This window comes from Zingiber officinale, chromosome 5A (genome assembly GCF_018446385.1).
Source record: "Zingiber officinale cultivar Zhangliang chromosome 5A, Zo_v1.1, whole genome shotgun sequence".
Lineage (NCBI taxonomy): Eukaryota > Viridiplantae > Streptophyta > Magnoliopsida > Zingiberales > Zingiberaceae > Zingiber > Zingiber officinale.
The window spans coordinates 78,797,041-78,823,818 of record NC_055994.1 but is presented as its reverse complement, the minus strand read 5'-3'; the positions used below and the strand labels follow the sequence as shown (position 1 = coordinate 78,823,818).

General features: G+C 36.0%; 2 protein-coding genes across 2 annotated transcripts; one reads left to right on the top strand and one right to left on the bottom strand.

Moving 5' to 3' along the window:
* Nucleotides 1–6,986: 6,986 nt before the first annotated feature.
* On the top strand, nucleotides 6,987–8,539 carry LOC121980685. Its single transcript, XM_042532837.1, has 4 exons — nucleotides 6,987–7,143; nucleotides 7,396–7,604; nucleotides 7,692–7,755; nucleotides 7,878–8,539. Exons 2-4 carry the CDS (start codon nucleotides 7,435–7,437, stop codon nucleotides 8,157–8,159), a joined length of 516 nt encoding a protein of 171 aa, XP_042388771.1. The 5' UTR covers nucleotides 6,987–7,143; nucleotides 7,396–7,434; the 3' UTR covers nucleotides 8,160–8,539.
* Nucleotides 8,540–24,193: 15,654 nt separating this feature from the next.
* Nucleotides 24,194–26,151, bottom strand: LOC121979681. Its single transcript, XM_042531670.1, has 3 exons — nucleotides 25,976–26,151; nucleotides 24,926–25,047; nucleotides 24,194–24,856 (listed from the first exon to the last, which is right to left on the bottom strand). The coding sequence occupies exons 1-3, from the start codon at nucleotides 26,149–26,151 to the stop codon at nucleotides 24,267–24,269; spliced, it is 888 nt and encodes a 295-aa protein (XP_042387604.1). The 3' UTR covers nucleotides 24,194–24,266.
* Between the last annotated feature and the right edge of the window lie 627 nt (nucleotides 26,152–26,778).

Genomic DNA, 26,778 nt, shown 5'->3' with positions numbered 1-26,778 from the left:
GTCAAAACTTTTGAATTTAAAATAACATTGATTCCTCAAACAATATTATTTAAATTCACCAACACCTCAAACACCGTGAATTTTGCATGCCACGATAGTGTGGACGTATACAAAATTAAACATTTGTAAGAGGAGGGGTTTACCCATTAATTATCTTGTCAATAACTCTTTATGACAAATAAAATTACCTCAAACACCGTGAATTTTGTATGCCACGATAGTATGGACGTATACAAAATCAAACATTTGTAAGAGGGGTTTTTAATTTTATTATCTTGTCAACCTATTTATTTGACAAATTAATAGTTGGTTTTCTTCGGTCACACAAATAATAGCAGTGACTCCGATGGGGAGGATACTATTAGACGTGCCTAAGTGTATATCATTACTTGACACTAAGTCCATTAATAAGATTGTGTCCCTTCCGATGGGGAAGATCACACGCTCTTAATTAACTTCCTATAGTCATCCAAAATGGAAGTTTAATCTAGTGATCCGCAAACAAACTCATCCGATATGGAGGAAGGCACTCAGAGCCAACGCGCAAGCTTGTTGCATCACTTATAAACCAGTAATGGAGACCGTGGAATTTATTTAAAAATAAATCTCTCTTCCACTTAGTTATTTAAAGTGAGGAATTTTGACTATACTAACAAGCACACACAGCACAGTATAAAAAGCAATAAATAGAAAAACTAATTTTTCAACTATTATGGCTTTTATCTATTGTTGTCCTCCGTGTGTCGCCAACCCTAGCTGCTGCCATCTTTGGCCACCGCCACCGGGTCTAGTTGTGCATCCATCTTGCTCCTTGTTCCGCTGCGCCTCAGATCCTCAAAAGGTTCCATGCCTTGCAAGATTCGATCCGCGACATAAATAGAATTTTACATTTTTCGATCCTATATTCCTCGAAAGAATGTACATGTATCTAGATCAAAAAATAAAATCCTAATAAAACTAAATACAGCTCCTGCTGTATTTTATAATACAATCATGCACACACAATAAAATGCCCTTGACATGTCCAAGGGTCCAATCACACACAATATCTATAAGCCATAATAGTTGGATCCTGCATCCACAAAGTTAGCATATCCTACTATTATCCTACCTAAATTATGTATGACATGTGCATAATTAAACTAATACCAAATACACAGAGGCAAAACCCTAGCTCTGATACCAAATTGTTGGTTGCTACTCGGAAAACCTAATGGTTCCACTGTATAAAAATTTTGTACAAAGGTCTGAACCTTTTCCTAGCTACCATGTGTTCTTTTAAATTAAACTCGGATCGCCTGCGGAACTTAACACGTTTGATCCTAAGTTTAATTTATTTGTTCTTTTAGGTTTAGACTTGGATCTCCCGCGGAACTTAACACGTTCGATCTAAATCACCTAGGTTATTAATTCCATTAAATATTAATTTCCAAAATTGGCTTCCAGGACTGCATGGCGAGGCACATGGCCTTCTTGAATATGGGAACAACCACCACCGCCTAGACAAAGCCATTTAAGGAAAGCTAATATTTAATTTCCTTAAATAACTTTAGGTCAACCAAAAGGAACAATCAAATCACAAGGAAAATAAAAATAAAAGAACACAACATCGAAAACTAATTCGAAATACTAGAATCGCATGCCTCTTGTATTTGGTATTTTTACATGGAGATAAAACTAACATGATGCGGAAAACTATATTAGTTATACCTTACTTAGTAGATAATGACCTCTTTATCTTCTACCGTATTCCTCTTCTAATCCCGGATGTTGTGTGGGCAACGATCTTCCGAGACGAGAACCACCAAGGTACCTTCTTCTTCCTTCCTTCAAGTTTCGGCCAAGCATATCTTCTAAAGGAAGAAGAACTTTATTCACCAACCAAGCTCCAAGGGATGCAAGCTTTCTCTCCTTCTTTCTCAAGCTAGATCCGGCCACCTCCTCCAAGCTCCAAGAGATAAAGGATTTCGGCCACACAAGAGGAAGAGAGAAAAGGAGAAGGGTCGGCCACACCAAGGAAGAAAAGAGGGAGAAAATATAATAGAGTCGTTCACCATGAAGGCACCTCTACCCCCTCTTTTATAATCCTTGGTCTTGGCAAATAAGGAAATTTAAATAAAAACTTCCTTAATTCTTTTGCCATGAAAAGGAAAATTTATTTAATTAAAAATAATTTTCTCTTCTCCAATTTATTTGGCCGGCCACTCTTCTCCCCAAAACAAGGAAAGTTTTAATTAATTAAAACTTCCTAATTTGTCTCCAGAAATTTTTAAAAAATTTCTCCAGTAATTTTTATCCCTTCATGATTGGTAAAAAAGAAATTTTATAAATTAAAATCTTTCTTTTAAACATGTGGATAAAAAGAAAGTTATCTCTAAAAATTAAAATCTCTTTTAATCTACAAATAAGGAAAGATATCAAATTTTTTCTTAATCTCTTGTAGAAACTTATAAAAGAGAATATTTAATTTTTAAACTCTCTTTTAAATCATGAACATGGTTAAAAAGGAAAGTTTTCTTAAAATTTAAAATCCACCTTTTAATCAACAAATAAGGAAAGATTTCAAATTTTAAACTCTCTTTTAAACATGTAGATGATTTACAAATAAGGAAAGTTTTTACCAAAAATTAAAACCATCTTTTTAATCTACAAATAAGGAAAGAGATTAATCTCTTCTCTTAATCTGTTGTAGAAAGTTATAAAAGGAAAATTTTAATTTTTAAACTCTCTTTTAAAACCATGATATACACATAAGAAATAATTTTAATAAAAATCCTTTTTAATATTTTAGTGGTCGGCTACCTAAGCTTGGGACCCAAACTTTGGCCGACCACCAACTTGGCTCATCCACTTGGTCTTGGCCGGCCCTAGCTTGGGTTCCAAGCTAGCTTGGCCGACCCATTGGATGGGTAAGAAGGTGGGTATGTGGTGGGTATAAATCTCTATATACAAGAGGCTACGATAGGGACCGAGAGGAGGAATTAGTTTTGGTCTCCTGATAAAATTAAGCATCCCGTGTTCGCCCCGAACACACAACTTAATTTTATCAATAATAATTCATTCCACTAGAGAACTATTATTGAACTACCGCACCAATCCCAAATTACATTTTGGGCTCCTTCTTATTATGAGTGTGTTAGTCTCCCTGTGTTTAAGATGTCGAATGTCCACTAATTAAGTGAGTTACTGACAACTCATTTAATTAATATCTTAGTCCAAAAGTAGTATCACTCAACCTTATCGTCATGTCGGACTAAGTCCACCTGCAGGGTTTAACATGACAATTCTTATGAGCTCCTCTTGGGGACATTCTCAACCTAGATTACTAGGACACAGTTTCCTTCTATAATCAACAACACACACTATAAATGATATCATTTCCCAACTTATTGGGCTTATTGATTTATCGAACTAAATCTCACCCATTGATAAATTAAAGAAATAAATATCAAATATATGTGCTTGTTATTATATTAGGATTAAGAGCATACACTTCCATAATAACTGAGGTCTTTGTTACTTTATAAAGTCAGTATAAAAGAAACGACCTCTAATGGTTCTACTCAATACACTCTAAGTATACTATTGTAATTATATAGTTAAGATAAACCAATACCTAATTACACTGTGACCTTCCAATGGTTTGTTACTTTTCATCTTGGTCGTGAACTACTGTTTATAATTTATAAGGTACTGATAACATGATCCTCTGTGTGTGACAGCACACACCATGTTATTTACAATATAAATTAATTGAACAACTACATTTATCATCAATGTAGACATTTGACCAATGTGATTCTTATTTCTAGATAAATGTTTATACCAAAAGCTAGGTTTTTAGTATACATCCTAACAGAACATACCTCCGTCGAAGCCTGGGGGTCCTTATATAGGGCTACCGAGAGGCGCGCACATACTTCCCGAGACATGCACGCTTCTCAAAGCATACCTGGAAAAGACATGTCAAAAAAGCTTGCCTGACGTAATACTCGAACATCCCTAGCATATCTCTGACGTGACAGTGGAAGCTTCCACCGTACGATTCTTTGCTCGACCATGCCGCCGACCATGCAGCCCATCGGTGGTCCCTAAGAAGATAGCGTCAACCGCTCCTCTTGTTTGTTATTGGGCCGAGCGGGAGAGCCGCTCGGCCAGCTTGTCGTCTGGGTGATACAATAGCGGGGCCGAGCGTCCGCTCGACCGATGACCTGCTACTCGGTTCCGCCCTGCCAAGCGAGAGAACCCTGTCTGCCGGGTCGAGACTGCGTCCATTGCTTAGCCGAGCGGGGTGGCCGCTCGGCCTTCGTCCCTTCCTGCTTCGAGCTTTATGAGCGTCGGAAGCTCGGTGTCTGATCGAGCTGTCGAAGTGTCGGACCGACTACTCTTCCTGTTGATCGGAAAGGTAGTTCGTCCGATCGAATGCTTACCTAAGATGTTGACCACTTTAATCTCCTACCGGGCGGGCCCAATCTTACCACCGAACCATTATTATACTGATAAACTGTATCAAATGGATTATCACGCTAAGTTCGTAGCCATCCATTCGAAGGGGACAAATAAAATTGAATTCGTGATTTGATAATTTTAAAATTATCGTTTATCTGTCGTTTGAATTTGGTATTGTCATTCTTTTACTTTTAATTAATTAATTAATTTTTTAAGAGAGGACTAATGAATATCAGTTTTTCTTAACTTGAAAAACAATTATGTTTTAATTAAAAAAAGGATATATATTATTTGCGTGCTCTCAATAAGTAATGTGAGAGCAATACAGTAATCGATTTAGAATATTAATGATAAATTGTTTCCAAATGAATTGTGACACTTTAGTTATAGCGAGCGATCCGGGGAAAAATAAAATTGAATACCTAATTTAATAATTTTAAAATTTACCAATAAATATTTGAGATTTGAATTTGGTATTCTCATTCTTTTATTTTTAATTAATTAATTAATTATTTTTTCTTTCAAGTGAGGATTAATGAATGTCCATTTTTGATAGAGTATCCATAATAATACTAAATATTTTTTTTTAAAAAAAAATATTTGTGATTCCCACTACTTAATTATCCCAAATCTCATAATCAAATATTCCTTCAACCAAATATTTATTGTTTTCAATTACCAAATATCTTAATCTTAAATATCTCAAATTATATAATAAAATATCTCACCAACTAAAATAAAAATAAATCATTTACATGCCACCTAAACTAAAAGCTAAAAAAAATAAAAATAAAGTAATCATTGTCTCTTGTGGGGCCCACTTACATGCCACCTAAAATACAATCACCAAGCATAATAGGGGATATTTGGAGAAATATCTCCTCCAAATATCCTCCAAAAATTTTATTTCTACTCCCTAACCAAATATAACATAATGAATACCAATTTACTTAATTAACTCTTATATTTTTTAGGTATAAAAAGTCAAAAAAAAAATAAATATAATTCCTCTTAAATTCAGTACATTATACTAGAATTTAGTATATCTTCTATCAAATTGAGTATGATTCTTTTTACACCTTAATTAAATTAAAAATATATTAGATTCTTTTAAATAACAATTGGATGGAAAATATACTAGATTATCTTTAGATAGTGTTGAATTTAGGAGAAATTATATTAAGCAAAAAAAAATAACGTTCAATTTGATAGAAAATATACTCGATTCTAATTAAAGTGTTGAATTTAAGAGTAATTATATTTATTTTTAAACTTTTTGTACTTAAAAAGTACAATTAACAATTAGATAAAGATATTTGCATAAACGAGTTGAAACAAATAAAATTTTACAGGAGTAAAAATAAAAATTTTTAAAGATAGACTGTATATAAAATTAAAGTTATATTTAAAGATTTTTCTACAATTTACTCTTATTTGCTGATGAATAAAGTTCTATAATTTTTCATCACAATAAATTTTTAAAAATACTTAAATCACGTTACTTATAAAGTCACAATCACGTACCCAATTTCTATTTTACCTCTTTCTCATTTATCCAATCTATTATTATTTTTTTAAATATGTAATTTTTTTTAAAGACTGATTTATATTTAAAAAATTACTGTTCTCAATATTTATGATATCATATTTAAAAATATATATATAATAAAAAAAATTAAATGAACATATAGTATTTTATTTCATATTCTAGTTCTCTTGATTATATATATTCTCTAAAATATTAATTTAACACCATCTATATATATTAATAGTAATAATTTTTAAAACAAATTAAATTTTTAATGATTTTTTAAAAAATATTTAATACATTAGTGTTAACAGTTCATAATTATAGAAACCACTTTAATCCATAATTTGTTTTAATAATTAAAAAAATAATTCATATTTAAAAAATTATTAATATTAATATATTATTTCAAATTGATATTTGAGGCTATGAATATAATTAAAATAATTATACTAACATATAAGACTTAATTTTATATCATTCCAAATTCTCTAGATTTATCAATCTATTTCGATTAAAATTAATTCATGGATTTAAAGAGTTCGGAATATCATAAAATTAAATAATATGAGTTTGTCTCATGATTAATATATTTTTAAATAATAATTTATCTAATATATTAAAAATAATAACTTTTTAAAGATTAAATTGATCTTTTAAAAAGATTCTACTTATTTTTAAAAAAATAACCCCAATCGGGATTGTGATAAATAAAAAAAAAAACAAAAAAGGGATAAAATAGGTAGTTTTAAAAGGAGAAAGTATTTTAAAAAGTTTACTATTTGGTTCGATAAAAAGTTCATAAATTTAAGTATTAAATTTAAATTTAGAGTGTGCCAAAAGGGCGAATAAAAATAATTTATATTAGTAATAAAAATATCGAACCAATTAGACAAAAAAACAAATATTTAGTTTCCAATTTCAGTGGCTCTTATTACGGCTCGTTGCCGGTTCCCGGTCATCCGCTTCCCACGCTTATTCGTTCTTTCTTTTTTTTCTTTCCAGCTCATTTATTTATTCGTTTATTCCTGCTGTTCTTCGTCTCCGTCATATAAATCTGTTCCAGATCGACCCCCTTGGCCTCCCACCTCTTCTTCCCTCGCCTCGTTATACTGCTGAGATTTTCACCGTCTTCTTTTGTCGCGAGTAGGGTGCTGGCAGCAAAGGTAATGGAATTTTTTTTTATCCTGCTTGATTTCCTGGTTTCTTTGATCTAAAATCCGAGTTTGCTCATGAGAAAGGACGAAATTTTCCGCACATTCAAGGGATATTTTGGTTATTTTACTGAGAAAACGAGTGGTTTTTGGGGTGAAATTTAGATGATTTTTAGAGTTTTTCCTGTTCTCGGGTTGAGGAAGCCTTGTTTTCTTAATTTATTGCGTGGATTGTTGCTTATTCTGTGGATTTCTTGTGTACAGGCGTTGCAATCGCGCAACTCGAAGGGATCGGAGCAAAACATGAATCACTGCGTGATGCAACAGGCGAACGCCTTTGCTGCTTGCGAAGAGATCGGGGCCGCCTTCGCTGTCGCCGAGCGCAGGACCCCGGTGTTCTGCCCCAAGCCTCGGCGGCTCAGTACGTTCGCCGCCGTCGCTGATCCCGAACGGCCTCTTCGGTGGCGCTCGAGGTACCTTTTGTCTACTTTCTTCTGAACCCTAGTTTCTTCTTCGCGAATCTCCTAATTCCACCTATCTACCTTTTCTTTCTTCTTCAGTCATCAAATGGATTTCTCCGATTCGAAGGCTGGAGCAGATCTCCTTGAGATATTTCAATCAAAGGTAAATTTTCTCTTGATTCCCATGGAAAACTTCTATCTTCGTTTTCGAACTTTTTGATTTCTTTCCATCGAAAAAAATGGAATTTCCTTTTTAGCATATCGAATTTAAATTGTTGGTTACAGGGTGGAGAACAGAATCAAATAGCTTCTTCGCCGCCCTTCTTCTGTGGCTCGCCTCCGATCCGCGCGTCGAACCCCGTCGTCCACGACGCCCGCTTCGGCGATGACCGCCCGCCGGCGCCCTTCGCCTCCTCACCTCAAACCCAACCCGGCCCGTCGATGCCCCCCAAGCATGGCTTCGCCCTCGCCAAGTTCGGCCTGGTGCCGGCGGCTGTTCGCGTGGAGGGCTTTGACTGCCTCAACCGCAGCCGCCGGAGCTGTAGCAGCATCACCGCCGTGGCTTAGAAAAATCCTCACCCCATCTCTTTTTGAAGCTCTGCGCCACCAAATCACACCAACCGATCAAAACCCCAAAAAATTAGGCTCTCAGCAATAGCAACCACACAAAATCACCAGAATTTTTGAAGTCAGTAATAGGAGCTCTGAGGTATTCTGCAAAACTCCATTTTTCCAGCACCAATCTTTCCGTTCGTAACGGAAAGCTCTTATGTACATACAAAATATGAGCGAGAGAAGCAGACGATGCAACATCCACCTTTTGTTTTCAGTTTCAGAACGATTCTTGTAAAAATAAAATAAAATCCTAGCTTTGTCCCAGAACTGTGTAAATATTCACCATGTATAAAGAGGAAAAACAAATATATGCTTGAATTGTGTTCTCTAAAGTCTTTGGAGTCTGTGATGAGCTTGGAACTCTGGTTCTTATCTGCTTCAACAGCATTTGTGGACAAATTCAAAGGCATGGTCCAAAAGCCAGAGTTGTTGTGTTTGATGACAGTGTTAGAGCACAATGATGCATGTATGACATGCTAAATAGCTTTTTTCTAAGTTGATTGGTGTGTCTGATTGAATGGACCTCTTCCTTTTTCCACCAATAATTGAAGCAGTCAGAATGGAATTGATGCAGGTGTCCACCCCATGCTCAATGGTAATGGCTGATGGATGCTCCTCTACTTTGTCTTAACCTTGTGCACAGCTATTGGTTGGAGAAAGAAGGGAATGTTTGATAAGTTGAGTAAGTGATAAAGAAATTCCAATGTTTTCTTTGATATAGCATCTACTATATAAGTAAACATGATTTGCAGCGGTGATGATGACACGTCGATATGAATCTGTGTTGCGATATGAATCTGTGTTGCCCTTGGAAATTTATCAAAGATGCATTTAGATTTTTTAAATTTATTATAAAAAATTATATTATTTTATTATTTATTAAAAAAAATTTAAAAATTTATAAAAATTGAAATAGATACCATCAGAACTCCCTAGGTTCATCAGTGGAGTTCGATCAAAACTTATTAATGAACCTAGAGATCTCAGATTGCATATATTTTAGTTCCTATAGATTTCTGAGATTGTAAGGAGTTCAAATATGTTATCTACTGTTTATTTCGGCTTCTCGGAGGTATCAAAATGTAATAAGAAATAATTGCTAAAATTCTCCACGTTGAACCTAATATGATACATATCAAACCCAACGTGAAGATTTTTAACGATTCTTCTTTATTATATTTTAACACCCTCGAGAAGTCAAAATAAATAATGAATAGAATATTTAAATTCCTTGCAACCACATAAATCTACAAGAACTGAAATAGATGCAATCTGAGATCTCTAGGTCCATCGATGAGTTTTGATCGAAGCCCACTGATGGACCTAAAGAGCTCCGATTGCATCCATTTCAATTCCAGTTATTTTTTAGGGTTGCAAGAAGTTTAAATATGTCATCCATTGTTTATTTTAGCTTTGTAGAGGTGTTAAAATGTAATAAAGAAGAATCATCAAAATTGTCCACGTTGGACTTAATATGATTCCATATTAGACTCATATTGGGCTTGATATGATTCCATATCAGGCTCAACTAAAGAATTTTAACGATATTTTCTTATTATATTTTAACACCTCTAAAAAGCCAAAATAAATAATGGATAACATATTTGAACTCCTTGCAACCCTAGAGGTCGAAACTCACTGATGGACCTAGAGAGCTCCGATTGCAGCCATTTCAGTTCCTATGAATTTCTGGGGTTGTAAGAAATTAAATAGTACTATCCATTGCTTATTTTGACTTCTCAGAGGTGTTAAATGTCTTTAGAAAAATCAGCTTCTCAGGAGGCTTTTTAAGTTTACGTTATCATGCATGCATGCGTAAGAAGAGCATTGTAAAGAGAGGAAAGAAAAAAAAATGAGAGGAAAGAGAAGAGGCGCTGCATGCATAGGAGAAAAGAGAAGAAAGAGAAATGGCAGAGAAAATATAAAAAAAAAATAGTTAAATTTTTTAGGAGGGTAGAATGAGAAAAACATTGTAAAAAAGTGCGCCACTTGGTAAATAATAAAGTAGCATGCGCCTTTTGGTAAATTCGAAAACTTAAATATACCTTTTGGTAAATTGCTGAAGATTCAAATGTTAAGTACACTTTTAACATATGCTTATGCAAGAGTTCGATATCACATGGAAGAGTGTTGTGAGGGATCATACAAAGATTATACTTGCTTCCATAGCTCGTAGGACAAAATAATTCAATTGTCAAAAGTATGTAGCCTCATCCATTAGTTGTCTCAACTAGCGTTGTAATTAATCAGTGAGGATCCTATGGACTCGTCTTCCCTGGTCCCCCCCAGACCACAAAACCCGAATAAAAGGTGGATCACGCGCAAAACACGTGCACGCAGAAACACAACGCACGCAGAAGCGCAGAGAAGGTGCGAAGCCCTAACCTCTCCCGATCCGACACCTTCGCCGGACTCCTTGAGCAAAACCCACCGTAATCCACTAGCGACGAAAAACCACCTCTCTGCAGACTCCTTAACCTCTCGCGCTCCTCCTGTGACCTCCTTGAGCAAAAACCACCGCGATCTGCCCTCAACGACCTAGTTCTCCAACTCCTTCGAGGCCTCGCCCTACCCTCGACCCTCGACGGCCTAAGCTCCATGATAACCATGATTTTATTGTATTATTTTCATTCATACATTCATGGTTTGATGTAGTTTTCATAGATAAAGCTCATATTTACATCACATTTTATGCATTGTATCGATTTTGGACTTAATTGCAAATTAGTTTATTTTTATGGTATTTGATGCTAATATTTGATTATTATTTTGTTGGCATCAAGAGGGTCATGAACCCGATTAGATCAGACCACTCTGTCGTCGTTAGGGCTAATTTTCAAGTACTATTTCATCCTAATCTCATCCTTTGCCCTAATTTTAGCCTCGGAGGATTTCTATATTTTATCTTTCTGGAATCTTTATGCTATAAACCTGAAAATAAATAGAGACTATTTCATCAAGCTCAAGGAAGTCATGGTGTATTTCCCTTTCATATATTGGTATGATGTTGGAAGAGCATTGATGCATTGTTCTCTAGTCCAGTATAGCAGACATCTCCTATGTTTTCCCCATACTGTGTGTGCCTTGGATTGTAAAATCTTATACGCTTATTGTATGGAAGTGTTCTCACATGCCCTATGTTGTCGCTCAGGTGATCTTCAAACTTGGTTATGTGTGTGGTCTGAGCCACGTATGCTCAATTTTAGATTGTCATCATTAAATCTGATTGATCAATTTGTATGAACCCAAATGCAAGCAAACAAGAATGAACATTATCAACACTCTAAATTCGTTTGTCGTTATTTTTTTAGCCCTAAATTCGTTGTTTTTTTATCTTAAATTCATTATTTTTTTTTTTGTAGAATCAAATTAATTATCATGGAGGGTGAATCTACGAGTTGTCGTCGTTTGAATTTTGAAGGAAATGAAGATAATCAGGAATGTATCAATGAAGGTAATAAGATTCATATTGGGAATGTATTGAGCTTCAATATATTGAATTTTCCTTTTTAGACATTTTGATTTGTTTGTGTGCTGTTATAGACTTAAACATTGAAACGGATTTGAATATACCATAAATGTGGCTAGAATTTGAGACAGAAGAAGATGCATATCAATTTTATTTGATATATACTAAAAATGTTAGATTTGGCATAAGGAGAGGTAAAATCCACAATGATAAATCGGGTGAATTACTCGATAGAGTTTTTTTATTATTGTACACAAGGTAAGAGAGGAAAAGATAAACGAGATCTTTATGCCAAAGTAAGTCGTGATAAAACAAGATTTGATTGTGAGACTAAAATGAAGATTAGTAATAAAAAAAAGCAAGTTTACCGTGGTGTAATTTGTTAAAGAGAATAATCATTATCTCTCAAGTCCAAACAAAGTGCACCTCTATAGAAGTCATAGAAATATATCTTCTTCTACAGCGATACAGATTGAGATGACAAGTGATGTGAGAATCCCTCCAAAAGCATTTCATGATCTTATGATGAGGCAAGTAGGTGGGAGGGAGAATTTAGGATTTATTCTTGAGGATTGCAAAAACTACTTGTGATCCAAAAGAATAATAAACATGAGAGTTGAGGATACAAGGGTGTAATAGTGTATTTGCAGAAAATATAGTTCGATGATCCTAATTTTTTTATGCTATTCAAGTTGATGAAGATGATTTGATTACTAATATTTTTTGGTCTGATGTTAAGATGAGATTTGATTATACTAATTTTGGAGATGTTGTTTGTTTTGACACAACCTACAAAAAGAACAATGAAGGTCAACCAATTGTGTTGTTTGTAAGTGTTAATCATCATAAACAATCCATACTTTTTGGTGTAGCTTTATTATATGATGACACCAGTTTAACTTTTGAGTGGTTGTTTGATACATTAACTAGAGCTATGGGTGAAAAAAACCAACTACTATTCTTATAGATCAAAATGCAGCAATGGCAAAGGTGTTAGCTTTTAGATGGCCTGAAACACATCATCTTTTGTGCATTTGGCACATTTATCAAAATGTTGTCAATGTTGAGCTTGTGTAAGATAGTGGATGATAAGTTACAAGTTAATGAATTAAATGTCTAACAATCAAAAGTGAGCCAAGAATTCTAGGAATTTGATTATGGTGAAGGAAACCCTACTGGAGTGAAAGGGATTAAAATGAAGAAGAAAACGGTGTCAGGTAAGAGGTTGAAAGGTGGGTTAAAGAAGATTTCAAGGAAAAAAAAAGCAACGAGAAAAACAAACCAAGCTTCAACGATTGTAATGGTTTCTACTCCATATCTTCCAAATTTTTGTTTATTTGGTATTATTTGTTATTAAATTTGAACAACTTAAAGCATTCCATTTTTTTATAACACGGGATGTAGATCAAACTATTTCCAATGTGGCTAGCATATAATGTGACTGAATCAATCATCAAGTTGATATTTATTTTACTTATGTTAATCTAAAATAATTTATGTTATAACTATCTAAGACTATATTTTATTTTCTTGTTTTAGCCTATAAATTCCATGTCAGCAATTGGCAGCTCTGTTGGTAGTTTCAGTATGACTGAGACTCAATTTCCACCATTATTAGCATCATAACTTTCTCACGTATTTATTTTTCATACAAGTTCACAATCTTTGATTAGATGGCCTAGTTTACTACTAGTATTTATTTTTCAAACAAATTACACCATTTAGTCATTTAGTTTATTTTTTAATAGTTTACGATTGAGTATATATTTAATAATGCTTTACTAGTAGCCATATTATGCATTGTTAGTACCTCAAGATGGTTTTGATATGATCAACCAAGTCAGGTTATGTCTTGTTTGTATTTAACCTCTGTGTCTAAGTGTGCAGGAACTTAAGAGTATAAGAAGTCAAACGAAAGACGCAGCTAGTAAGAAGGACAACATGGAAGAGAGTCGACGGGCTCGATGCGTCGGAGGGACGAGCTGCTGTAGAAGAGTACGCGAGCGGACGAGAAAGAGGTGTGCGGAGTTTCTGAGGGACGAGAAGTCAAAGCGAAAGATTGCTCAAAGGCCAAAAGTTGGGTTCGGGTGAGCCCTATTCTGGATGGTCGAAATTACCTAAGCGAGCAGAACCAAAGCGAAAAACTCGGACCAAGGTGAGAGGAATCGGAGCGGAACACCGAGATCAAAAGTCAACAGGATGTTGACTTTCTTAGTCCGGGCGCCTAGATCAGGACTTTTATCCAAAATCGATGTGGCGCGAGCTGTTGCAATGGAGATAAAATTTTATCCCCCTCCAAGCGCATGGAATCATTCCAGGTGCCCCGAACAGGGCTATAAATATAGCCCTGATCCTAGTACTCTAGAATCACTTGTATACAAGTTTCTTTAAGTGTTCTATTACTTTGTGTGCTTCCAACGCTTGTAAGAGGCTTCTCTACCTATGACAAGGAGAATTTGAGTAGTGCTTTAGAGTCTTGAATTAACAACCTTCCCGGTGGTAACCAAGTAAAAAATCGGTAACCTCTTTCTTTTTAGTTTATCAATTCTTTTTATACAAATATCTTACTATTTCAAAAGATCGAGAAAGGTTTGTGTTTGTTATTATTATGCAGGCAATTCATCCTCTCTTGCCGGTCACACCAATCCTAACAATTGGTATCAGAGTCAGATCCGCTTCAAAAGGACTAACCGCCATTCGAAGTAAAAGAACTGGTTGGATCCAGCATCTACCCGTTGAAATTTAAGAGAGACTTCGCAACTTGGAAGAAGCGCATGGAGGTATTCTTCAAAACCAACTTTGAAATTCTCTTAAGTATAAAATATGATTTTGTAGCACCTACAGATCAACACAGAGCTGAGAAAGAAGAATACACATGGACGAAGAAGGAGCAAGCCGACTTTGTGGCTGATGGAAAAATAGAGTTCCATCTACTCAGCGTTCTTCCGCTCCAGGAGGTCAGCCGGATCAGAAGCTACGACTCCGCCAAAGATCTCTTGAAGAAATTCCTGGAGCTTCACGAAGGTACCTCGGAATCCAAATTGGCTAAGTGAGATATCCTCCGAAGCCAACTGACGAACCTCCGGATGAACAAGGGAGAGAAGGTAGCCTAACTCCATGTAAGAATCAAAGACCTGATCACCCAGCTCAATAACCTCGGAGAAAAGGTAACAAATCTTGACTCCTTAAGGTATACACTTAACTCCTTTTCGAGAACTCAAGAATGGTCAACCTTAGCAGATACTTACTACATTTCTAAGGACCTTGAGGTATGTACTCTTGAAAGCTTATTTTCAACTTTTAAACTTCACGAGTCTCGTTGTATAGATTCTTAGGAAATAGAGAAATCAAATAACATTGTTCTAAAAGCCAAGAAGGATGAATCATACGCCGACAACTCCTTCAATGATGATGAAACAACATATATGGTAAGGAAATTCAAGAAATTTTTTAAAACTAAAAAGTTTAATCAAGTGCATGCAAAGAAAAGAAGAGCAAGGAAGGAAAAATACTATAACTGCAATGAAGAGGGGCACATTAAGGATAACTGCCCAAAGCTGAAGAAGGAAAACAAGAAGGGACCAACCACAACAAAACAAAAACTTTGAAAGCAATGTGGGATGAGTCATCATCAGAATTATATCTGGAGTAGTATGCTAGACTTGTACTGATGGCAAGCCACCAAGAGGAAAGCATAGATGAGGGGGGAGACTCCTCAAAGGGAAATAACAGCAAGGAGAAAGAAACAAACTTCAGAACAGATCTGGTAAGTGAGGTATGTTTACTATCCCTTAACCAGTTATATTCAGGTATTAAATCCATGGCCAGATCCCTATGTAAACTAAAAATGAAAAATATTAATTTGAAAAAGGAAGTTTTGGAATTAAAAACAATCCTAGCAAAAACATGCCCCCTAGAAATATATGATAAATTAAAAGATGAAAATGAAAAGTTGAAGGGCCAAATTAAAAAATCAAGAAACTTTGCATATGATAATCAAAATATCTGGAAAAATTATAAAATCTTAAATTAGTATTTTAAATATCACAAGGGACAAATTAGAATAATATCATAGAAGTATGTTTCTAGAAAGTTTTTGATAAATCCGGTAAGAAGGAATCTATTTTGGGTTTCAAAATCATACTTAAATTAAAATTATTTTTTGATGCATGACCTGTTTTAAGTTAGACCTAGGGCTTTTATAAAGAAAATTAAATATTTAAATTCTTTAAAAGGTTTTATCTAGAAGTGGTAGATGCTCCAATAACCAAGAAGGTCTAGTGCTTCACCACAGTTTAGAAGTCAATTATTAAATTGAATGTTTAATTGACTTACTGTGAAACATTTAACTAATAGTTTAAATTGCTTATCAAAATTTTTGTTAGAAAATTTGCTATGAATTAGTTATCAAAATGTAAGTTTTTTGTGTGTGAATTTTTTTTTCCTAAAATTCAAATTTTTACCCTTGTTAAATCCTTTTAACATTTAAAGTTTTTTTAAAAAACTTGTTAATAAAACCAGAGTTTTTGAAGCTTAACCTTTCATTTTTTTTTCTCCTTAGACTCTATATTTACTTTTTCCAAAGTCATTTTAAGAGTACCCTATTTTTAATGTGATCAAAAGGGGGAGTAGTGAAGATTAAGTCTAGGGGGAGGATAGTCAGTACATATTTTTAAATTTTTTTTACTTGTAATTTTTTTAAAAAAAATTATAACTGTTATTTTTGAGGTTTACCCTAACTTAATTTGGATCTGTTTACATCAAAAAGGGAGAGATTGTTAGTACCCCAATGTAGATTTGATGTGATCAACCAAGTTAGGTTATATTCTGTTGGTATTTAACCCCTGTGTCTAAGTGTGTAGGAACTTAAAAGTATAGGAAGTTGAGCGAAAGATGCAGCTAGCAAGAATGACGACACGAAAGAGAGCTGACAGGCTCGGTGCGTCTGAGGGACGAGGTGTTGCGGAAGAGTACGCAGGCGAACAAGAAGGAGGCGCGCGGTGTTTCCGAGGGACAAGAAGCCAGAGCGAAAGATTACTCGAAGACCGGAAGTTGGGTTCGGGTGAGCCTTATTCTGAATGGGCGAAATCACCCAAGTGAGCGGAACCAGAGCGGCAGACCCAGACCAAGGTGAGCTGAACCGGAATGGAACACTAGGACCGAAAGTCAATAAGATGTTGACTTTCTTGGTCTGGGCGCTCGGAACCCTTCCGGACGCTCAGACCAGGACTTTTATCCAAACTCAACGTGGCACGAGCCGTTGTGATGGGGATAAAATTTTATCCCCCTCCAGGCGCTTGGAACCCTTCCAGGCACCCTAAATAGGGCTATAAATATAGTTGTGATCCCAATAGTCTAGAATCACTTGTATACAAGTTTTTTTTAAGTGTTCTACTACTTTGTGTGCTTTTAACTCTTGTAAGAGGCTTCTCCGCCTACGACGAAAGGAGAATTTTGAGTAGTGCTTCAGAGTCTTGGATTAACAACCTTCTCGGTTGTAACCAAGTAAAAAATCGATACCCTCTTTCTTTTTAGTTTATCAATTTTTTTTATACATGTATCTTACTATTTCAAAAAATCATTATTATTATGCAGGAAATTCACCCCCTCTTGCCAACCACACCGATCCTAACATGCATTACTGAGAATTTTTTTGCAATATTTTATTGTTGAAAAGAATTACTATACAAGAAGCAAAACAATAGAACTAGTGCCAACTCAAAGATATTGAGCTCACTGAAGAATTGAATTATTTGGTAGAAGAAACAACCGTAGAAATACTTTAATCTACCCACTAAAAATTGAATTGGCATATTAGTTGCATAAAAAGGTGATGGAATTCCATGTGCCCTTGGAAGGTTAGTTGGATTACCATTTACAGTATAGCCCTTGGCAATTTCAGCTTCAAGTGGGAGCTCTTCTAAAACCTAATCATTCAAACATATGCAAATCAATCTCATTAGCACTTGGTCAGAATTAGGTGGGAATCTAACAACAATATGGAAGTACCTGTCAGACAGTACCTGATTAAACTTAGTTAGAATTAGTTAAAAAGATGACTGATTAAAAGAAAACAATATAAACAGTACCTATAAAGTTTTCTGATTAAAACATTGTGTAATTCCCATTTAGTCATTTAGCTTATTTTTTTAATAGTTTATAATTGAGTATATATTTGATAATACTTTACTGTTATGTTATAGGTCCATCAACCATCTCATCTTGGTAATTTTTCAATCCTCAAGTACGGTGCATTTATAGAAATTTTTCCTCTAAATGGTGTGCGTAGCCACAAGATGTTGGTCTTCTGGGTCGCTCGCCATGAGCGCTTCTCGATTTACCCTAGCAGCTGGTGGGAAACTTCCATGGGGTCGGGTTAGTCACCCAAGGTTCAATGTTACCTATTTTATTATTTTTTCTTATCTATTTTCTTTTGGAACACCTTATTTAAAAGGTAATTAACTATTAACAACTTTCCCCTACATGTACTCTGTAGTCCGGAGCTTAATAGTAGAGCATTCATTATTTTCTTTAGAGTGCAATTCTTTCACTTAGCAACATCATTTTATTGATTAATGTTCAACACATAACTCAACAAAAGGTGATATATATTCACCACCTCAATTACTTAGAACCACCTTAATCTTTTTATTAAGTTGGTTTTCAACCTCATTCTTATATAGAATGAATTTCTCTATAGTTTCATCTTTATTTTTGAGAATATATACAAATATTAACAAAAATGATGAAGTATTTATTCCCACCATGTGTCAGTGTAACTTTTAGATTGTACATGTTGGTGTGAATTATATCGAGTGGTTCGTTGTTTCTTTTAGCATGTTAAAAGGATAACCCAGTCATTTTTCCTTCAACATAAGTTTCACACTTATGTTTTAGGTCAAGGTAGAATAGAGATATGCTTTGCATGTTAATTAGTCTACGTAGCACATCTTAGTTAACATGTTATAGCCTATCACGTCACAAACACGAAGACTCAAGCATATAAATAGAAGATTTTTCAATTTTATTATCCTTAGGCCTAATAGTCATTACACTGAGCTTGAATAACCCACTGATTATATAACCCTTTCCTACAAGCATTTCATTTTAGACAGAACAACTTTGTCCAACTCAAAAATAATAAGGAAGTCATGTTGTCTGGAAACTAGAATCTTTCGAATCTCTAAAACATACAATACATTGTTCAAAGTGAACTCCTTGTCCAAGATCATCTTCAACACTATTTTTCCTTGGCCAATGATATCCAAGGTTGTTGAGTTCCCCATGAACAACTTGTCCTCACTTTGATTTCTTTAAAGATGTGAAGTAGTTCTTTGTTGCAGCATATATGTCTAGTGGTACCGGTATCAATCCATCATTGTTGCGGATTTGAACCCACCAGGTTTAGTTTGGAGACCACGACACAGAGGACGTCCATTTTTAGTCCCTCGTTCAGGTTGACCTCGTGCTTCTTTAGTTTCTTGTATTCTAAAGACTTGTGACCGATTTGGTCACAGTTGAAGCACTTCTTATAGAATTTCTTCTTATTTATGTCTTATCTTGGAGATTTGAGATTCTTCCATTTCGAGTCTTGACCATGTTGACTTTCACACTATCCTAACAGAACAACTTTCTCTCTGAAATCTTATTATCTTTCTCAATGCAAAGTCTAACAATGAGTTCCTCCACATCCATCTCCTTCCACTTGTGCTTCAGATAGCTTTTGAAGTCCTACTAGCCGGGATGCAGCTTCTTATAATAGCTGCCACATGGAAGGTTTCACTCAACATCATTTCTTTTGTGTGAATCTCATGTAAGATCGTCTGAAGCTCTTGGACTTGGTTGATTATAGTCTTGGAATCAATCATCTTGTAGTCTAGGAATTGACTCGCGATGAATTTCTTGGCCCTTGCATCCTCCATTTTATACTTCTTATTTAGGGACTCCCACAAGTAGTCATTATCTTCATGTTATACATAGCATATAGCAAGTTGACAAAGCAATTGAGGATGTAGTTTCAGCATAGAAACTCAGAATGAGCGCATGCCTCCACTGCACTAATGGTCTAGACATCAATAACATTCTTAGCATGCTTGGGAGGTTCCTCGATCAAGAATCGAGTCAGATTCAACGTGGTCAAGTAGAAGAGTATTTTCTACTGCCATCTTTTGAAGTTCAACCTTGAACTTCTCTGGTTTTTCCCTATGATTGATTATAATATTTTTTCAATTGGGATAAAGGGGGTCATCATGTGTTGAGTTTGTTAAACCTCTACACTTTCTGCGGCCATCTCATTAGAAACGAGTTTATTTTAATATTGTTGGACAAACTTTATGAGAAATAGAGGGAAATTGCTGAATTGAAATTTAACTTCAACTTATCTTTTGAGAAGACTTGAGTTGATAATTTCAAGCTGTCAAGCAAAAAACAATGAGTTGCTTGGGATGACTGAGCTACCTAGAAGATTGGGCTGCCTTATATGGATGAGCTACCTTGGCTGAGTCACTGAGTCAACTGAGTTAGTCGAGTGCTAAGTCGGCCGAGTGCTTCAAGGGCAAGCCGAGTGCCGAGTCAAAAGAGGCTCTTGAACTGTCGAATGTTGCTAGAGCCTGGAGAATGTGTCATTGTACCCAGCCGGGAAAGTGATGCAGAGTACTTGGGAAGTAATCTCGAGTCCGAATGAGTTTCTGAATACTCGAAAATAGAGATGTCAAGGCATGCGTTCAATGTAGTTTCCTTAAAATAGATTCGTCCCCTCCGGCGATGCTTTAAGGTTACAATGGACATCTGTTTCCCAAGATATAATGAAGAAACCACGATTGCAACCTAACATAGGTTGTTCGTGGCAAACTAAGTAAGTACCCGATTGCTATCACGAAAATTCTATCGAACGAAATGTATTGCAGAGAGAAAGTTTGGGGAATGAAGGTGGAAGAATCTCTATTATTCTCCACTTCTTCCTTTGCTCAGGGTCTCCACCTTATAAAGGGCGAAGACCTTTGGCTGAAGTAAATCGCTGAATAAATGTCATTCAATGTCTTTTCTCACCAGCCTTGAAATGTTAGCCCCTAGTCGGTGGTTACGGATTTTGCATTAAGCGATAGCAAAAAGAGAAAACACATGGCAAAAGGTTGGGTAATCTGTCATTTGACGTGTCCAGGTCGTGCTTGCACACAAATAAACTTAGTTCAGTTCAATCTAGGTCTTGAATTTGCACCCTCTGCAAGCCCATGCATGAGAGAAACTTTGTCCATGTATATGTTCATAACATTAATGCTTGTGATACATTATATACGAATCATAAAGCCTTAAAACTTTCAATGTGAAACTTAAGTCTCATTCATAATGGAGTCTCCTTTATTCACCTCTTTATTTCCATTCACATTTCCAACATAAGAAATCTTCTAAAACTTATTTACACCTCCAACTACTTGAAATTTCAAGAATATGATGTAGGTGTCGAAGGTGATTCTTCATAATTCTCCGACGGACTATCATTTCCTTTCATTAGAGGTCTGAAGTTGATTTTATTTTATTTTATTAATTTAGGTATCCAAATCTTTACCGACCTAGGTGAGCAATGCTCTCCTAAATCATTCATCGGATAAATTTGGAAGTACTCATGGTAATTCATCTAGCAGTCGACCTCCACGGTCAAAAATCTATTATAAAGTTTGTCGTCATTGTCTCAATTGGGTTTCAAACCATGTTATTCTATAATCCACCAAATGTCTTACCGTTGCACCATGCCCGAGGGATATTTGAAGTTGATTTTAGTTTTAGTTAGGTGTAGAAATCATCTCTACCAATTTATATGATGAATAGTAGATTCTATCGATGGATATAAGATCAGGACATTTAGGGTTCGGAGTGGCCCCAAAATAAACCTACTGAATTTGAAATTAACTTATCGAGAGGATGTGATTGGTTTAGGACATTTAAGTCAGGTGTGGCTCCAAACTGCATAGCGAAACAGATATAGTCAAGTCCTAGTGGACTCCGATCGAACCCCTTTAAACAACAATTACATGGATTAATTGCATTCTTAACCCTAAACTTCAATCTAATCCTAGATTAGCTTGTTAATCCTTCTTCCCTGTCTAACTGAGCTCCCGGAGCACAAGTCAATTTCATCATTTGTTCATTTCTCTCTCCACTATTTTTTTTTTCTATTTTAATATCCATCCCTCCATTGTCACCACTAGAGATATAAATAAACCCAATCGAATCGAATAATATAAAAATATAAAAAAATTTAGTTCAATTTTGACTTAAAATAAAATTTAACTCAAACTCGCTTCGAATTGTTCGAACTATAATTCAAACATAATTGAATTATAATTCAAAATGACTTGGGAGTTCGAACATGCTCGAAAAGCTTGCAAGTAGGGACATGCCCTGGAATAATCTGTTCTCATTTGGGTGTTTGCAACAATCTGTCCCCCAGTGAATTACAAAGACATGCTGTTGAGCTCTGACACCTTCTCTATGACTGTGAGGTTTATATTGGCTTTTTTTTCTGAATCGGGAATCAAATCTGACCATGTTGACATCTTTTGTTTGTCAATACATTTCCATTCGCAGAAATGATTTTTACACATATTATTATTTCAAGAATTCTTTTATCTTTATAGTTGCACTTGTGTTCCTAGTAATTGATTTGTAAAGCCCTAATCGCCAAGAGGGCATCCTTTTTAAAAAAATAATAATAAATTCAACTTAGTTTAAAAAACCTATATATTGAGTATTTTTATATTGTTTTTTTAATCAATTTATTAAAATCGCTTTAACATTATCAAATTCACTATAAAACTCTTATAACAATGATTAATCGATTGCTAAAAAAAAAATTTACAGTGAATTCACCGGAGAGATTTTGATAAAGTTTAAATAATCTTAACTACTTGATAAATTCTTTTACTAAGTTGAATTAACCGTTTCGGAGTAATTTCTCTGACAACGTTGAAATAAAAATATCTTCCGTAAGAGAAATATGATCACTTCCCTTATTTTCTTTTTTCTTTTTGTTTTTTTTTCTCCCTTTCTTCTTATAGTGCAATGCACTTTTATTGAAAGGTAACAAATGCGGCACTAACTAAAGAAGCCATGAGAGAACCCTACGAAGACAGTGCTACAACACTCAGAGGGATAATAAAAGGAATAGATTTCGAATATCAAATGCGATGAATACTTAAAAGTTAAGATTTGAATGTGCCTAAGTTATGCTATGTATTTATCTGATAAACAAATTAAGGAAAGATCCGTTGGACAATCGTGTTGAAAATAGAATAGTCCGAATTGAAATTACAAAATTAAATTAGACTTATTTGTTGAATTGACATGAGCTAATAATCTCAGACTATCAAATAGGGAAGGAAGAGTTATTTGAAATGACTAAGTTAGCTGGAACTAGAGTGCAGAATCCAAGTGCAGACTCTAGAGTACAAACTTCCGACTTAAGACTACTAAGTACGGAGTCCGGACTAGAGGTTCCCGACTAAAGAGTCCCCACTGGAAGCTCACGACTTGAGAGTCCGAGTTGTAGAAGACTGCAGACTCTCGAGTGCTGAAAATAAGATGTTGAGGCAGAATCCCGACTGCAGACTCCCGCATGCTGAAAAGAAGACGTCAAGGTCTGCTTTCAAGCAATTTCCTTAAAATAGATTTGTCCTCCTTCAACTGTGCTTTGAGGTTCACCAAGCACCGGTTGTTCGTGGCCAACTGAGAAAGTATCGGATTGCTATCACGGGTAAATCACCGAGAAAAACTTTGCTCTTAGCTCTCTCTTTGCTCTTGGTCACAAATTAAAGTCATTTACTGTCTATGAACCCGTCCTGCTCAATTTGTCATGACTGGTCCAACATTCGACGTGCGCAGGTCGTCTCACACATAAGTCAACTTGATTCATTGCAATTAGAGGTGAGCATTCGGTTAATTCGGTCCATAAATTAATCGAATTAACCGAAAACCGATTTAGTGTTGACTAACCGAATCAAATCAAAGTTTTACTAAAACTGAATTAACCGAATTAGTTATTTCAGTTAACACCGAATTAATTAAATTTGTTTAAAATAATAATAAAAAGAATTTATACAAAATTAATATCAAATTAACCGAATTAACTAATTGCAATCCAGGCTCTGGATTTGCACCCCCTTGCGAATCCACGCGTGAGAGAGAATCTCTCCCTGTGTATTTATTTACATTATTAATGCATGTACAATAATATAAATCAACCATAGTGCGCTTCCTGATTTATCCTAGCAGTTGGTGAAAAACTTCCATAAGACCGAATCAATTACCCTCAAAGATAGTCAATGCGGCTAACTGAGATTATTATTTTTAAGCTTCTAATGTTAAATTAAACTATACACAAAGAAGTCTCCTTTTGTTTCATTGACATTTCTAGCAACACCATCTATCTCCATCTCCGGAGTTAATCAAGCGCCTAAACTAGATTATTAAAAAAAAATGCCATAAAGATTAGTGAAAAGCATAACATAGCAATCATCTTCCACAGCTCGATGCAACATCACTTTCAGAAAGCCACAAGACAGCACGAAGAGTAAGATACAGGAGCATCCATTCTTTTACATGATACTGCAAACATTGCTATCTCCATTGCCGGAAGCATAGTAACACTGATAGCCGTCGTCTACTTGGTCGTTCAGATAGCAAGGGCTTTGGTAGCAGTAGTACCCCGTGTAGGCGGCGGCCATTGCCGGAGACCTCAGATACATCATCTGTGGCTGTAGGTGCCCGTTCTCTTGCATCACCATGGACGGCGACTGTGTCTGGCAGGCCTGCTGCATGTTCACCATCATCGGGAACCGCTGCTGATCAATTTGCATCAACTGGCTGTTGAGTGATCGTAGATCATAGTCGTCGTCGTCGTCGTCTTCTTCATCGTCACTGTCGTACTCATCATCGGAGCTGGATGAAGAAAGCTCGTGCTTCTGGTTTCTGAAGGATTTGTGGCTTTGTTTCTTCACGGTGTTGCAAACTGGCTTCTTCCCTTGTTTCTGTTGGTTTGGTCTCTGATCCTCCTTGCTGGCCTTTACAGGCCATGGCTCTGCGTGCTTACCTGCTCTGTTCAACTTCCTTATCAGAGTCGCAGCGTCCACATCCCCTGAAACTGTAACCTTCTGTTCCTCAACATCTATGCTCACCGAGAAGACTCCTGCATCGGATACTTCTAAGATCCAAACTATGTTTTTATGGCAGAAAGGGCACACAAAAATTTTCCTACCTTCAGTTCTGTGGAGGATCTTCCTGACTTGAAGCCTACAGCCATCGCAATGTATGATCACCTTCAAGATGAGTGTCTGCGAGAACAAAACAGAGAGAGGAAATTTTCTTAATCGCTTCTTCCTGAAGAAGATAAGAAAAGGAAATTAACAAGAGGGTGGTGCCTGGATCTTGAGGAGCTTGGACTCTCCGTGCTTGTTCATGGCCTTGATCCTTGTCTCCTTGAGAGTTCAAACAGCAAGCAACCTCTACTGGGGCTCTGCGTGAAGTGTGCAGGCCAGCATTAGGCCTCTGCATGGGGTCGTGGCTGCTCTATAATATGGAAAAGGGTAGTACCCTACGAGTTATTATTCACACTGTCCACCGTGCGCTAGAGAACATGTACTCTAAGACAAACTCACTCTTTATTTTATTTGTGCTTTTTCCTCTTTTTTTCCCCTTACTTCGATAGGAATGCAGTTGCAGCATGCTCTTCTTTTTAAGTCTGGCTTATAGTGAGCAAGCAGCAATATATGTGGTATTCCTATACCCTGCACGACCTTAGGCTATATCCAAAGTTTTTTTTATTCTCTCTCAATCTAAGTGCAATTTTCTTCTCTTCTGCATGCAAGATAGTATTAGTCTTGAAGACCTAACACTTGTATTGTTTTGAAACCAGCACTAGTTAACATCATGTTAGTACTAGTTTTAAAGACCAGTATTAATATTGGCGCTGATCTTTAAAGACCAGCACTAGCACTGGTTTGAAACCAGCACCATTATTGGTAGGGTCTTTAAAGATCTATACCAATAGTGGTGTTGCTTTGCGCACTACTATAAATATGGTCTATTAGGACACTTTCTTAATGACATTTAATTTAAAATGTCATTATAAATAGTTTTTAATGACATTTATCAAAAATAATTATTTAAAAAATTAAAACATCATATTAGACTATTTATCATGACAACCTTTATCTATGTCACCGTATATAACACCCTAATAACCTAATTACTTCTCATTCTATTTTTTTTCTTACTTATTGTGCCGATTTTTTTTCTGAACCCTAACCAGCACTTGTTGCCGTCGTTCTTACTCTTCATCGCCCACGCATCGCTGTCGCCGGCGCTGCCAGCCGACACCTTCCTATCTCGACCAGTCAGAGAACAACCTTCGCCGACCTCCATCGCGCTTCTCCGCTTCTCCGCTTCTCCTCCACGATTCCTCTGCAGCACCACCTCTGCCATGATTCCTCCGCAACCTTAAAACCTTTACAATTGCAGGAATGGTAGAGGCAAAAGAGACGGAAGCTAGGAAGCATACGACGTGAATCAATGATATGAAGAAGGATTCTTTGCACAAAACAGGGTGCGTTCGGAGTTAGGATTGGCAATTTCCAAGAGATTGGACCGATGGACACCAACCTCAAGCCTCATAACTCGACATGGCTGCAAAAGGCCGATCTCCTCTTCATGGTAAGCTTCCATGTCGATCTCATTCCTCCGTCAACCACTTGCTCCTCCTCCATTAATGAAATGGGAATTACTCAGGAGAATCCAGTGGGCACAGGGTTCAGCTTCATGGAGGAGGAGAGCTTGCTAGAGAAGAGCAATTGGGAGGCGGCAAACTTGACTGCACTTCTGAAGAAACTCTACCATGGGAACGCAGCCATGCAGCGAAGAACAAAACCCTCTTCTTCGTGGCAGTCTTACTGCGGCCGGTTTGCCGTGACAACAGCCTTGTGAGTTCTCCACGCCATCAGAGCTAGACAACTAAAGCTCAAGCTCGAAGGTAAAATCAAAATTGTTCTTCATCTGCTTCATGTCACATTGTACAAAAAGATGGCAATGATTCAGCAGTTTTCCTGCATACGA